Here is a 16,443-nt window from a genome sequence, read left to right on the forward strand (position 1 = left end):
TTCTGACCTCCCTGCATCCATTTTTTGGCCCCTTCCAGTCTACTGACCATATTGTATATATCGAGTGATATAACCTATGTAAATCTCTTCAGTGTGTTCAAATAAAAGAGAAGGACCACTAACTTGATAAAACGGCCCACTGTGATATGAAAAGCGCCCCCAATCCCACTGGACTCACCTTATGCCACTCACGCCCTGTGCCACTCATAGGCACACTAGCCTTACTCTGGTTCCTTCCTTAAATGGTCCATCTTCTTGCCTGCTTCAGGGCCTTTGCATATGCCAGGCCCCATGTGCCACTGTCACTATGTGAAAGCTCTTTCCTGATAAAGTTTTCCCTGTCCAATCCTCAGTCTAGATCAGGGTTTCATCCCAGGCTTTCAGACCTCACCTTGCTTTTCCTTTTTGCCACATTTTGTACTTTGCAATACAATGACATGTTATTTGAATAATATATAACTTCTCCTCTAGACTTGTAAACTCAGCGAGGGCAGCATAATGTTACTTGTTGTTTTATCTCCATATACAGATTATATAGTAAACAGGAACTATTTGAGGAAAACAGAAAGGCAGAAACGAAGGAAGGAAGGGGAATTAAGCAAGCTTCTATATAATGTAGTAAAGTTCACTACGCAAGGAGTTTTAATATTCTACTCTAATATGGGTATTTTATAAAACCTCGCTCATTTTAAGAGCAGGAGTTATTTTGTCACAACTTATGTTTCCCTGTTTAAGAGAAAGCATTAGCAACAGAATATATTCACATTGGAAGGATTTTGTTCCATTATGTCATGGATTTGTGAAACAGCACCAAGGAATCAAAAACGCTAGAAAAATCCAAGTAGGGATTATATACTATTTGTAAATTCTCTTTCTCTCTTTCATTTCGCTCCTTCCTCACACTCTGATCCTGATCATAATATTTTCACAAAATCTAATATCAGAAGAAAAAAACTATTAAGCTCATTCTCAGTAATGTGTAAAAGATTAATAAAGTATAAATAGTTACTTTTTTTTTTTTTCCCCACCTCGCGGCTAGTGGGATCTTAGTTCCCAGACCAGGGATAGAGGGCAGGCCCCGCAGTGAAAGCGACAAGTCCTAACCACTAGACTGCCAGGGAATTCCCAATAGTCACTCTTTTATACAGTTCCCAGAAGCTGTAACATTTGAAAATGCAAATAGCCTAAAGTTAAAAAATTCAGTTGGTATTCCAATTATGTGGATGCCATTTTGACAATAAAATCATTCTATATGGCCGAATAAATAAAACAACCAAAGTTTCATGTTTCTAAAGCAATTATCAAGCAACACGTACAACAGATATCTTCTATCCCCGTCTCCCCTCTACTCTCATTTCTTCCTGAGCCTTACCAGTGAGCCAAGAAACCACTTCACCCATGGAAGATGACAACATACCCTTTGAGAAATAGCAACTGATCCACAAATGCTGACAGGAGATATGAGCTCCGGCAAATGGATTATTTAGACAAATCAGACACAAAGTACGACTAGCTGGAGAGACATTACTCATTCAAATTCTAGGAAAATACATCTTTTATAGTTAAGACAAACCTTAGGGCAGAAGTTCTATGCCAGAGAGGGAAAGCCGGAAGGAAACGAGATCCTGCGATGCTGCAGCAAGGTCCAATTCTCTACTTGGATGCCCGCAGGCCAATATACGCAACCGCCTTTCCATCCTGCGCATGTTCCAAATCCCCCAAACGCATGCGTAGAGTGTCACTGCATCTATGGTGGGGACGTTGTGAAAGAGTGTCCTCAAGTCCTCTATGGTTCCTGCGCGGGAAGATGGGCAATGTATATGAGGCGCATGCGCAGGTGTGGAAGCAACTGCTTCTTTTCTCTTCGGCGTGCCTCAGAGATACCTGGTGTCGCCATGGGCCGACGACCCGCTCGTTGTTACCGGTATTGCAAGAATAAGCCGTATCCAAAGTCTCGCTTTTGCCGAGGTGTCCCTGATGCCAAGATCCGTATCTTTGACCTGGGTCGGAAGAAGGCAAAAGTGGATGAGTTCCCACTCTGTGGACACATAGTGTCTGATGAGTATGAGCAGCTCTCTTCTGAATCCCTGGAGGCCGCCCGAATTTGTGCCAACAAGTACATGGTGAAAAGTTGTGGCAAAGATGGCTTTCACATCCGAGTGCGACTCCATCCATTACATGTTATCCGCATCAACAAGGTGTTGTCCTGTGCTGGGGCTGACAGACTCCAGACAGGTATGCGAGGTGCCTTTGGAAAACCCCAGGGTACAGTGGCCAGAGTCCATGTTGGTCAAGTCATCATGTCCATCCGCACCAAGCTTCAGAACAAGGAACATGTGATTGAAGCCTTACGCAGGGCCAAGTTCAAGTTCCCTGGGCGCCAGAAGATTCATATCTCCAAGAAATGGGGCTTTACCAAGTTTAATGCTGATGAATTTGAAGACAAAGTGGCTAAGAAGTGCCTCATCCCGGATGGTTGTGGAGTCAAATACATCCCCAGCCGTGGCCCTCTGGATAAGTGGCGAGCTCTGCACTCGTGAGGTCTTTTGACAGCACTGGCAATTTTGACCATGCTGGTCTGACTTTTGCTCACCAATAAATTTTACTTATGGTAAAAAAAGAATTATTTCTTAATTTTTTATAGTTTAAAAATATCCAATTTTTAGAATATAGACTAATAGAGAAATAATTTTTTGTGTTAACATTACCAGAAAGAGTTTTAATGACAAATGATAATTTCATTTCAAGTGAGAGTGAAACAATTTGTATGCCATTTATAGAGAAAGCTGTTGCAATTCTAATCCACACTTTTAACTTAGAGAGTCTAGGAAAATATGTCAAAAGTTTTGTTTGTAGAGAAGTCGTAAGTTATATAGCTGTCATTGCCTTGAATAAAAAATAGAGAAGAATCTGAGATTTACAGAAAAAATTCTTATTTTTTATAGAAAATAAACAATTGGGATGAAAATAATGGTAGGCATTAGTCATATTTCAATTACAATCTCTTTGAAACTAAAAAGTCTATTCTTAAACTTGTTGCTTATGTTTCCCTTATACATTTCTGCATATTGTTTTTAGAATTACCTGTCACCTCCAATTATCAGCCTTAGGACAATTGGGGATCACTGCCAAAGGTTTCCCCAGACAAGCCTTACATTATCTTACACTCAAGAGACGACAATCCAATCTTTTCTTCATCACAGAAAGGTCATAGGTTGACAACCAAGTACATATTTCTTGATCTGAGTCCCAGTAGAACCAACAGAAAAGAGAAAATGACACCAAATCTGCTGTCTGTCCTCTAAAAGAATCCTAGAGAGAGTTTGCAGTTGTAGGTGTTTGCCCTACATTAGAGTTATGTTGATCATACAGGTGTTTTTATGCATCGTTTTATTTTAGAAATTACATAAGCTAAAGTTTCTGGGTCTCTACTGCATTCTAAAATTCTGGTTATTTAGTTGTTTAGTTATTTGTTATTTAGTCTTCTAAATCTCAATCCTGCAAACAGTGCCCTCAGTTTTCTTTAGCTACTCATTTTCAGAGTCAACATATTAAATAAGGAACAAAAGGAATACTAAATAAACTGTATTGAAACATATGCTTTTAAAATTATTTTCATTTACTTAAAAAAATTTCTATGTCAATCTTAAAATTTTGCATCTGACTTGATACTTCTTTCAGGGCCTTACTATGCCTCCTACTTGTGTATTTTAAGCTAAATTGCTGTTTTAAGCAATAATATTTATTATATCTAAACAAGAAGGATAACAGGTACTAAATAATATATGAATGTATAGAAAGGGCTTTTCAATTTCAGTAGCACTTTCTTTGACACGTTATACTTGATACTCTAAAACTCTTGAAGTTTTCTAGGAAATTAAGTCCTATGCAATTTGCAAATGAGGGTGTACTTGAGCCAGATCTTCTGACTCCTGTCCAATCCTGTTTACTTTTTACCGAACCGTTTTTCAAAAAAAAACCCTCAACTTCAAAAAAATCAAAATGCCAAACAAAACACAACAAAACAGTTCCTTGGTCATGTCTTAATACAACTGTGATGCAGCTTTGAAAATATTTTCCGTCTTCGTTATTCATCCTTATCTTTGGTCTCAAACTTTTCAAACATCTTAACCTTCAAACTTGGAACTCTGTACTCACTCACTAAATACAGGGAGGCAGCCAAGCATAAGCCCATGAATGTCCTTGCCCTAAGAGATTGGTAACTATGATTGTTTATGCATATAGATAGGTGGATGAAAAGGAAATGAAAGATTAAAAATTATTACATTAAACAGCTAATAGGAAGCTGTCATCAAGGTTTATTATGAGTTTTCCCTACAGTTTTCTATTATAAACTATTATATATAAATTTTATTTCCTTTAATGTTAATAGAAGAACACTCTCACTTGTTTTTCTTAACAAAAGTCCTGCTAACATGTCCTTGAAGCCATGATTTCATTTTTTCAGCATTTTCCTTTTTTCTGGTCATTCTAGTTGTTAAAAAATTGATAAGGCAGTTGAACTGAAATATAATTAAATTATATGTTGCAGAGCTCTTCATTATTTCTAAATTTCTATTCTAAATGGAAAATTTAATTTGGGAACATATGTATTCAGAATTTCATGCACTACTGCAATGAAACAGAACTATCTGCTCATTCAAAATAAAAATACATTTACAGTTAACTAAATTCAAGCAAATATTGCCAGATAAATCTCTTTGATTTAGCTGATGGAGTTCTTCAGGTTTTATGGAAAATACTGACTGAATCAGTTAGAAAATGGACCATGTACCATATCAGCTTAGTTTTGAAAAGCACATTCCACCAATCATCATTGCATAATCCACCATTTCTTACCCTCCCCCCCAATATGGAATTATTCTAAGCGCATTTAGTCTGGAATCCTTAACTTTTATAAAAATATACACCAGGGGCTTCCCTGGTGGCGTAGTGGTTGAGAGTCAGCCTGCCGATGCAGGGGACACGGGTTCGTGCCCCGGTCCAGGAAGATCCCACATGCCGCGGAGCGGCTGGGCCCGTGAGCCATGGCCACTGAGCCTGCGCGTCCGGAGCCTGTGCTCCGCAACGGGAGAGGCCACAACAGTGAGAGGCCCGCGTACCGCAAAAAAAAAAACAAAACAAACAAAAAAAAAAAAACAAAAAAATGGTATGTATCACTTCCCTGCTAAAAACTATTCACTAGTAATATCAAACTCTTATATAGTGATTAACATATGCCAGGCACTGTTCTAAGCTCCTTAAGTATCATAATTCAGTTCCTATAGCCCCTGCTAGATTTCTCCCTTTATTTTCTTTGAGACTCAGGCCAAGCATGTGTGCAGCTGTGCTGAAGGGCACAGACTTGTGTTTAGTCACCCTGTTGGAGTTTGATGCACTGACACACTTGGATTCCAGATTGTCCTTGTGGGGTTCAGTTTGTACTCATGGACTTCATTTGCCTGTGGGATCAAGGTTACCCATATTTCTCTTCACTTTGCATTTAGATATTTTTTCCCCCAATTGCCTGTCTTTCTGATTTGTAAGGATTTCAGGCCCATTGCAAGGAGAGAGTCAATAGCGTCCAGTAGACTTCTTTACAGTCCCTGGTTGGTGACTTTTATCTAATCACCCACTATCCTCTTCAGAATTATTTTCCCAGCTCTTCTCATTATTCTGCAAATTTTAATTCCCAAAAGACATTTCTTATTCCATATTACTCTTAGTATACCCTAAGCAAACTCTAGCTGATATGGAAATGATCATTAAAATCGGGAAAATTTTGAAAATTAGTTTGGTGAAGCTATTGAAAAAGTAAAATGTTTTGGAATACATAGACTTTTTTTATTTTATTTTTTTTGGTATGCGGGCCTCTCACTGTTGTGGCCCCTCCCATTGCGGAGCACAGGCTCCGGACGCGCAGGCTCAGCGGCCATGGCTCACGGGCCCAGCCGCTCCGCAGCATGTGGGATCTTCCCGGACCGGGGCACGAACCCGTGTGCCCTGAATCGGCAGGCGGACTCTCAACCACTGCACCACCAGGGAAGCCCTGGAATACATAGACTTTTGTTTGGATTCTGGCTCTGCTTTCTACTTTTCCTTTCACCTTGAGCAATTTATTGAAATTTTCGGAGGCTTAGTTGTCTAAAATTAAAATGAAGATTATTGTGACAGTTATGAGAATATGCATTTAACACAGTTTCTGGTACATAGTATACCCTAAATGAATGTTGCTTATTATCATTATTTATTATTAAATGATTAGAAGTTTAAAGGAGTTCACTGTGTATTAGCTATGCTTATTAATATAATTACTCTGGCCATGAAGTGAAATCTAAAATATATCTACTTCTAATTGCAGAATCTCAAAACCTTTTGATGTTATTTTAAAAATTCATATTTAAAGTATACATTGTATCTATTTTTTCTGTGTAAGCTCAACAGTGATGAAGTATTTGAATACAAGTGTGAAAATGTTTGATAGCCATCATACTCAGTATTCCCTGGTAGGTTAATTCTGCTGTTCTACTGAAGACATATAAAATTTCTGTGAAATAACTATTGCAGCTTGTGCAATTTGGCCCTATTTTAACCTTTTACTTCTGGTTAATATATTTTCCAAAGCATTTAGATATAATTTTAATTATGTAAATAATTATTTGTATGGAATATTAAAAAGTAATTATTTTAAAGCAGTGTAAAAGATTTAAAAATTTACTATTTCCAACTTATAAGTTACAGGAGCATATTGGTGTATATTATTATAGATTTAATGAACCATGAAAAGTTATGATTAAGTTAGAGAAAGTTTTTTTATTTATCATCATGCATTTTAAGAGGTATATTAAAATGTAATAATGGACTGCACAAATTAAAGCCATAAAAATGCATAGACTCCAATCATAAGATCATAAAGAATGCTAGCCTAGACATTGTGTTTCATTTTGGACTTAACCTCACCAATGCAACCAACTCATACATAATTACAATAAGTTTTCATGCTAGATTCTGATTTGGAAACCTCTCTCTCTCTGTCTCTGTGTGTGAGGATATATATGCATAAACACACTTGTATATTTGAGATTGTCAGTAAGTCAGTACTCTAGCAAATTCAGTAGTTGCATATTCTATCCAATTTAATCACATGCCAATCAACTAAAAGAGGAAAAAAGAAAGAATCACTTCTTCTGGAACAAAAGCCTTTACAAAATGCAAATTTTACAAAAATGCAAATCATTTGCCTAAAAATTTGTAATGTTTAACAAATCAAGCATTATGTTTTGACACTTGAGAAGAGAATAAGAATTGCAATACAATAAATGTTACCATATAATAAGAAAGAATTAAAATTTATTTATAGAAGACCTGGTTAAGCTTACTCCTAACTGATTACAATAATGTCAATTACAATAATATCAATCAGACAAAGAGTATTTGCCTAGAGATAGTTAATATGGAAAGAGCAAAACCGCTAGATAAGCAGAGGAGGAAAAAACACTGTCTTGCTCACAGTAATGGCTCAGCAGCTTTCTAGCACACTAGAACTAGCTGTAATCACACATTTTCGTTTGCTACTCTCTATCACCCTGATGGCCAATTTATCCACAGTAGCATATTTACAGGCCTGTTTAGGAAATTGAAATTCTTCACCAGAGCTGATGCTACATTGCCTCCGAGCACTATAGGATTTAATTGAACCAGCATGAAAGAACTGATGAATGGCTTTGCTTGCAGTGAAGAAAGTGACGCAGGTTCGAATTTCAATGGAAGATTCTAGCCAATACTTAGTGGCTGGGATACAAAATTGCCGACTACTGAAGTGTTATCTTCTGTCTTTCTCTCTGAGCTTACATGTACCTAATTTTCTTTGCCACATCCTCTTTTTTTCTTTCCATTTATGTGTGCTGTGCCAACCACCCTCAGCTCAAATCTGTGTGGCAGGGTCAAATCAGATGTGATTGCAAACCTCAGTCTCTTTACTTTACTATGCCTCATTAAAATATCCCAAAGGAAGAACATTTTCAGATTTCTACCATTCATGGAGTTTTTGAGATGGAGCATTGTAAACCAGATGTAACCAAATTATGTGTACATTATATATACTTTTTCTTTGCACTGCACAATCAGTACATAATACACTTGTGTCCTGTTGCATTTTTTAAGCCTATTTCTTTCACCTGTTTAAGTCCTTTATTCTCCTCTTTAGGTGGTTTTCTGTATTAAATATTTACTATTCCATTGGACTTTTCCCTCTTTACCCATTCTTTTGGTAACAATTCCCTTTCCTATCTTGATATTGTTGCTTTTGCTTTGCTTCTCTGTGGTGATATGTGTTAAATATCTCATAAAAAAACAAAATTATACAAATATTTCTTGAAAATCAACAATTTCCCAAATATCTGTTTCTAGTCTTGAGGTTTCAAAGTTTGGTCATCTTCTTGTTCTTCCATTATACTTTTCTCTTTCTCTTATTCAGTGGAATTGTTTTCGTTTTATTTCTCTTGTTCCCATGTAATAAAAGCTAACCAGGAGTTATGTTTATTTTCTTTCTGTTTCTTTAATATTCTAATACCATCTGTTGCTTTTAACCTTGCCTTCTCAGATTTTCCTGAATGTCAAAAAGTGGTTAATAGAAATGATATCCCTCACTTTATTTCGTGAGATACATAACTAATCTATATTTATTTGTTTTCTCTACCATCTTACTACAAGTGGAAATAATCTGTCATTTGTATTTTTTTTCCTCTTCCACTGGATATCATTTTTCCACTCCACCTTTATGCTTCCATCTTTTTTGTCTTTTCCTATTCCCCACACTTCAAGGATAAAATTAAATTTTGCTTTGATTTATTGCTTCCTGGCTTTGCTTTAGTCTCTTCTTTGATTTTTCACTCCATTCCACCTTAATTACCCTCTGTTTTGAACATGGCTTCAATTAAGCACTGATCTTTCTATGTATTTGTCTCTACCTCTACCTCTATCTCTTCTCTTTTCTGAATGTTTCTTGGTCAGTTATGATTGGCTTCAACCCCTTGACCTTTGTACTTGTCTCCTACCAGTTATGTCTTCTGGTTTCTCTGCTTTCTCATTTACATGCGGACCTCAGACTCCACAAATTACTACCCTAATTTTATCCTGCAGTTTTTATGCCTCTTTTGTTCAGATGGTACTTTTGACTTTAGGACACAAATGTTCAGTCAGGATATAATTACTACTGAAAATGTCGTCTAGTCATTTACATGGCTCAATGGAACCATATGGCCATTTCCTCTTACACATTAATAAAGATATCCATCTACTAATCTGGTCAACTCTAGGAGTAGAAGTAAGAATGATAAAAATAACAAGTAATGCAAAATGTCCTTTCTCTTGGTGTGAAGATTATCAAAATTACTTTTGAAGATTGTTTTATCTAATGTTCAGAAACTCACTTTGTACATAATCTTGGGATTTGTTCTTCAATTTGCTGATTTCTTTGCTGTACACTTGATTTATAACCTCCCTACAGTTTCTTCTACCTCTTTTTCTTTTCTTTTCTTTTTTAACATTTATTTATTTATTTTATTTAGTCGCGCTGGGGCTTAGTTGCAGCAGGCGGGCTCCTTAGTTGCAGCATGTGGGCTCCTTAGTTGTGGCATGCATGTGGGATCTAGTTCCCTGGCCAGAGATCGAACCCAGGCCCCCTGCATTGGGAGCACAGAGTCTTAACCACTGCACCACTAGGGAAGTCCCCTCTTTTTCTTTTTTCTAGGAAAGAACCAGACTATGAAGGATGCAAAGCATCAGTTTAAGCAGAGTTGATATCCCTCAAACCTTCACTTGAACAAGACTAAGTGTGTTTTTTCTTTCTTTTTTTTTTGAGAAATATTCACATCCTGAAAAGAAAGAGAAAAAGTAAAGTCTACTTGTAACCAAGCAAGGAAATATTAAAGATCACAGAGGCAAAACGTGAGCAAAATAGATAAAGATTCCAATACGGAAAAAAGAGTAATGCTCGGTGATTGAATATGGAACAACACTTTCTTTTGATTACTACACTCCTACTCAAACTTGCTTGTTTTTCTTGGAATTTATTTTTATTTCTTGCTTTCCTTCTAAGTTAAATTAATAATCAGTACACATTTCTCCTGAATCTTATTACTAGCTACTAAGAACACTAAGTTTTATATGTTAAATATCCAGCCAGGAAAATAGGATAGTCGGTATCTGTGAGATAATAGGCTTTCCTGGCACAGAGCTCCTAGGACATTTATACATTCCTAACTGATAAAAGCGGAGCGTCTCTTTTTCTAATATTTGGTCTTTGATCCAGTCCCTGACACAGGGTTCTTAAACCTTTGTAAATTTCTAAATGATAAGAGCACTAGGAGCATGTTTTGTTCTAATGAGGTGACTTTGGGTCAGCTCCTTAATGGCTCCTGGATGGGGGCTGATTGCCAGGAGGACCAAGCCATGATTTAAAGCTTGGAATTTTCAGTCCATCACCCATCCTCCAAAGAAGGGAGTGGGGCTGGAAATGGAATTAATAACTGATTATGCCCACTTGAGGTAGCCTGCACAAAATCCCAATAGAACGGGGTTTAGAGGGCTTTCAGATTATTGAACACATCCACATGCTAGGACAGTGACACCTCCCCAACTCCATGGGGACAGAAATTGTTGTCCTCAGCACCCTCCCAGGCTTTGCTCCATGTATCTCTTCATCTGGCTGTTCATCTGTATCCTAAATTATATCCTTTAAAAAACTGGTAAACGTAAGTGTTCCCTTGAGTACTGTGAGCTGCTCTAACAAGTTAATCAAATCTGAGAATAAAGTTGAAGGAATCTGTGATTTACAACCAACTGGTCAAAAACACAGATGATAACTTGGGCTTGCGACTGGCATTTGAAGGAAGTGTGTGTGTGTGTGTCTGTGTCTGTGTCTGTGTGTCTGAGTGTGATGTAAGGACAGTCTTAGTGTTATGGGATTGAGCCTTCAACTCGTGGGATCTGATGCTATTTCTGGGTATCAGAATTGAGTTAAATTGTAGCACACCCAACTGGTGTCCAAGAATTACTTGTTGGTAAGGGGGAAAATTTCCACACATTTGATGACTAGAAGTGTCAGAAGTGAAGTGTTCTTCTCTGTGACGATAAAGAAGACACACAGGATAAAGAAATGTGCAGTAGGGAAGAACCAAGTTTTTCCCTATGTAGGAAGGAGAAAAACTGAGAGGCTTTGCTTTACAATACCACAATAACAGAAGTATAAAATGGACTAGTCTTAACTTCCAAGTCCTATAGTAGTGTGTGGTTTTATTGTGTGTGTGTGTGTGTGTGTGTGTGTGTGTGTGTGTGTGTGAAGGGATGAGAAAGGGATGGCAAAGAAGGACCAAAGAGAGCTTTTTGAATAACAGATGAAGCTCCCATGGAAATTTTGGGAATAAAAGGAAAATACAAACAAGTTCAAAGAGGTTTCGGGGTGGGTACCTGAAGTAAAGGATGTGAAGCAGATTTCATTAGATAGAATGAATGAGTTCAGGGAGAAAACAGTGAGTAGACCCAAGAAAGATTCTCTAAGGTATAATGAGAGAGGTAACTCACCTTTAAGTGAAGTTAACATGGGTGAGAAGAAACTATTACAGGTACTGTGTTATTTAGGACATTTCATGTGTCATTAAATAATTCAACTCAACAAACATTCCATGGGTGCCTATTAGGAACTGTACTGAGCAAAAATGCAAGCATAAATGAAGCATGTTTCCTATGCTTCAGGAATTTATAGCTAACTATGGCAAATTAAGACATATATGAAGATAGTGAATACATGACATAATCTGACAAATTCTGTATTTCAAATAAAGTGCAGAGAATAGTTTGTTGTTGTTTCTTGCTGAGATAAAGAGGGAAATCTTAAAGCATGAAGTTAAATGTGAGTTAGATCTTAAAGGATGGGTTAAATTTTGGTGTTGGAGATGAAAGGAAGAGCATTCCAAATGAAAGATATATGGCCAGGACCTAAGTTGTCAGGACCTAAGTGGATAAAGTACAGTGCTTAGGCGTGTAAATGTTAGTGAAGAGTTATAATTATGCAGATATGATAAGATGAGGTGATTGGGACTAGACTGTTATGTGTTACACATTTTATTCCGTTGGCCATAAAAAACTAAGAAAATCTTTGACTCAGGGTATGACTGATCATAGTTTTGCATTAAAAAATTGTTAGCTATAGAGGCGATGATAAATTATATGTGGAAGGATATTAATGATAAGTTGATACAAGAGTTCAAAAGATAATAGGAACAATATTATTTTTAAAAAGGAAAGAATTGACTTTTAAAGAATGCAGAATTGATTGAGAATTGAATGTATGCATGAAGAGTAAGAGAAAGAGAAATCAACTCAACGTGTCCAAGTTTGAATGGCTGAAAGATGTAGTCCTCACTCTTAGACATTGATTGTTTCAATTTAATATTTTAATTACCTGTATATAAATATGGTTGTGTGGTTCCTAGTAATAATGTAATTTCAAATTCCTGTGTGAGAATACCCTGCATAGTATTTTAATATAATTTGTGTATACTTTACATAAACTTTATGTAAGATAGTAAGTACAGGAATTTTCTTGAAAGGAGATGAATATATTTTAAACTTTAATAGAGGTTTACTTAGAAAATCACAGATGTGTTGGAACTCCCTTCAAATTATGAAATGATATGAGATTTTCTCTTAAAGATCAGAAGAAAATCTGAAAAATCTTTGAGCATTTCTCAACCCAACTGTACATGCCAAGTGATGTGGCAAATTGAAATACTTAAATTAAAGACCTCATGTATTTTTGCTTGGAATGTATGTGATTGAGAAGAAACATCTGCAATAGGTTTGGGGTTGAATTTTCTCATATTTTAATATCATGTCTTTTATGCAGTCCTCTGCATAGAGCAAAATACTTTCTTGTGGTTAAGCAGGATAGTACTGTTTGGAAAATATCTATCTCATCAAGATCTAGCCATGAAAGGGAGAACAAGAGGGGGCAACGCCTTGAATAGAATAACTCCCAACAGATAGATATTGATTACTAGAGATCCAAAGATCAATAGGCCAAGCAACAAAAACAGCTCTGTTACAGCTGTGTTATATGCATGACTGGAATACAAAATCCAGAACTGGAGCTGTTTCAAACCAGTGGAGCCTGAGTGTAGGCAGAAGACACTTTTACTAGAGTGCTATCATTGGCCATGTTAGAACACAGACTCTGAAAACCAGTCTTGGCATTGGCATATGAGAAGGACTAAGACAAAATCTCTCTTGTGTGTGGAAAACTATCAAGATAAGTAGGCTTCCTACTTATGAGTGAGTCTGCTTTATGTTGGCCTGTGCTTTGAAGTCCTGGAGGTCTTCTGGGTGTACAGAAATGACTTCAGGTGGTGCGGGCACAAGGGCATGGGGGTGAAACTCAACCAAACCCTCTCCTTTTTCAATCAGAGAAACTCCAGTTAATGCCTTTTCTGTATTTGGTTTCTCTAAAGATTTTGTTTGAAGAAAGTCTTCAGAGGCTAGTTTTTCTTGTTGTTTTGTTTTGTTTGAGAGCACTGGTTTAGACAGTATAATGCTGGGAAAACTAATCAAAATGTTAAAATGTAAAGAGGTAATATTTTCTAACCTCTACATTTTACATAACTGAGATTGTGAATTCTTTGGAGAGACCAATTAAGGAGACTCAAGGGGTGAGTCATTCCCGATATCCGTGCACTGTATTGTGCTTTTTAAATGTTTACAATTTTGTACAAAAGAAGACAAAGTTTTTAACTTGCAGAGTTTTTTCTCCTGAAAGTAGAAAATGATATTCAGAATTACAAAAGTATACTTGAGGCATTCGATATTTGTTTCTTTGCTCAAAAGTAAGCAGCAGAATCTTGTCAGTTTTTACCCCATGAACACTTTCCAGCTCCTCTTTGTCAGTTACAGTTTTTACATGGAGACACACACAAGCACACACAGACACAAACACACACACAGGCACAGACATTTGCGTGCAGGGAAGGAGAAGGAAGAAGGGAGGGGAGGACAGAGAGACAGAGAGAGACAGATGGGGTTTAAAGCCAATCTTGTGAAAAAAAAATTACATTTTTCATTTGCCTGCTTTGTTTTCTTTCTTCTCAAAGGCGTACTTCTGCAGATATGTGGCAGAGTACCAGGGAAAGATAAAGCCAGAAAAATATTGGTTTGGCCAAAAAGTTCATTCGGTTAATGAATAAGTTCTTGGTGAAAATGAAGAATGTGTCTTTTATTTTTACTTAAAACCAAACGATCTTTTTGGCCATCCCAATATTTGGTGTCATTGACTAATAATTTAAGACAAATTTGTAAACATGAAGCATAAAACTTTTAGACAACATACAATGTCACAATATATTCCCCATTATCCATTTCATTCACTAGGAAAAGCTACTCTCGTAGTTTGATCTTAAATGTAGGGGAAAGAGTGGAAACGTAGAAGGAGTCTTTGGGATGACAGGCATTTGTTCTAAGTCCATGTGCAAGAGGGGTTTCACAAGGAGGACACAAACAACCCTAGAGGGAAACACCAAGTAGATGAGGTTTCTGTTGTAATCGTTGTAATTCCACTACTCCAGTGCCTCAATAGCTACCCCCTAGACCCATCTTTCTGCTAAAGTTTCCTGGGTTTGGTAAAAACTATTGTTATTAAGATACAAAACAGAGGAGATCATGGGCCTTTTCTAAATAAAAGTAGTTGTTGAATGCATATTCAAACATCGGGGGCTTCCCTGGTGGCGCAGTGGTTAAGAATCCACCTGCCAATGCAAGGGACATGGCATGGGTTCGAGCCCTGGTCCAGGAAGATCCCACATGCTGCAGAGCAACTAAGCCCATGCGCCGCAACTACTGAGCCTGCACTCCAGAGCCCGTGAGCCACAACTACTGAGCCCTTGCGCCACAACTACTGAAGTCCATGTGCCTAGAACCCGTGCTCCACAGCAAGAGAAGCCACCACAATGAGAAGCCAGTGCACTGCAACGAAGAATAGCTCCCGCTCGCCGCAACTAGAGAAAGCCCACGCATAGCAATGAAGACCCAATGCCATAAATAAATAAATAGATAGATAGATACAACATTAAAGAAATAAATTTTTTTTTTTTTAATCTGCAGGGCTTCTCTGGTGACGCAGTGGTTAAGAATCCGCCTGCCGGTGCAGGGGACACGGGTTTGAACCCTGGTCTGGGAGGATCCCACATGCCACGGCGCAACTAAGTCCGTGCACCACAACTACTGTGCCTGTGCTCTAGAGCCTGCGAGCCACAGCTGCTGAGCCTGCGTGCTGCAACTACTGAAGCCCACATGCCTAGACCCTGTGCTCCACAGCAAGAGAAGCCACCACAATGAGAAGCCTGCACACCGCAATGAAGAGTAGCCCCCGCTCGCCACAGCTAGAGAAAGCCCGCGTGCAGCAATGAACACCCAATGCAGCCAAAAATAAATTATTTTTAAAAAAATCTGCAAACATTGGTGAGAAAAGCAACAGAAAAGAACATCTATTCTACACCTATTATGTGTCAGATACTTCTCATCTCAATCATCTCAGCTAATCTTCACAGTAGTCCTATGAACCAGTGTTATCGTCTGCGTTTTACAGATTCAGACACCCAATGTCAGAGAAGTCTCTTGCCTAGTGCCACACAGTGCAGAAGAAGCAGAACCCGGACTTGAGCCCAGAACTTGCTGAATAGAAGGTTCATGTTTTACATGAACTCCCAGTGTCAATCAAAAATAAAAGTCAATTAAGAATAAATCTAATAATCGGTGATTTAGACACTGCTGGTGGTTGGTTTTCACATTGTGTGTTGGGGTGCCCCTCTAACCATGCTGTATACATTTTCATCTCCCCACATCACATACCGTATCACTCTGAGGCAGATATGTGTTCACAGAACTAGAAATGGGGTGTACTCCCTAGATAGAACCATCAACCAATATTTTGTAAAGTCTCAGGACAGATAAAAATTAAAATGACATATTGTTCATGTTGTTGCTTTATTTTTAATTAAGCTTGTACATGATTGGTGGGTGAAAAATAGGAAAAAAAAGATTTTAGGCTTCTACCAGGACATGATCATCTAGAGCTTAGTGGTTCTCCCCTCTTGTGCAAAACTGAGCTGACATACTTTCATTAAATATAATAATTTCCTTAAATTAAAAAAAAGTCTTATGCAGTTCCAAATTGCTTTCCTGGGTGTTTTCATCTTGAGAGCAGCAGGTGAATATGAACAAGTTCAAATCTATTTTTATTTTCCAGTAAATCCCAAATGCCTTAGCTTTGCAAGCTACTAGCATCCAAACAACATGCTGATCTTGGCAGGAAGGAGAGTCCTGAGACAGACCAGGCTGAGTCAAGGAACACAGCTCTGGGTTTTTGTGAGAAAATTTAAAAGCAATCAACATAAA

At 37.6% G+C, this 16,443-nt stretch overlaps 1 protein-coding gene across 2 annotated transcripts; it reads left to right on the plus strand.

The window, feature by feature from the left end:
• The first annotated feature begins 1,661 nt into the window (after nt 1–1,661).
• RPL10L (ribosomal protein L10 like) lies at nt 1,662–2,540 on the plus strand. 2 transcript variants are annotated; one of them, XM_067743188.1, is made up of 2 exons: nt 1,892–1,977; nt 2,086–2,540. In XM_067743188.1, exons 1-2 carry the CDS (start codon nt 1,896–1,898, stop codon nt 2,538–2,540), a joined length of 537 nt encoding a protein of 178 aa, XP_067599289.1. In that variant the 5' UTR covers nt 1,892–1,895. The 2 variants fall into 2 exon arrangements, with proteins under 2 accessions (XP_067599195.1, XP_067599289.1); XM_067743094.1 differs by having other exon boundaries at nt 1,662–2,540.
• Nucleotides 2,541–16,443: the final 13,903 nt, after the last annotated feature.

This window comes from Pseudorca crassidens, chromosome 1 (genome assembly GCF_039906515.1).
Source record: "Pseudorca crassidens isolate mPseCra1 chromosome 1, mPseCra1.hap1, whole genome shotgun sequence".
In the NCBI taxonomy this organism is placed as follows: domain Eukaryota; kingdom Metazoa; phylum Chordata; class Mammalia; order Artiodactyla; family Delphinidae; genus Pseudorca; species Pseudorca crassidens.

Coding starts and splice junctions, on each gene's coding strand:
- RPL10L (XM_067743094.1), top strand. CDS start 1,662: ATGCCCGCAGGCCAATATACGCAACCGCCTTTCCATCCTGCGCATGTT.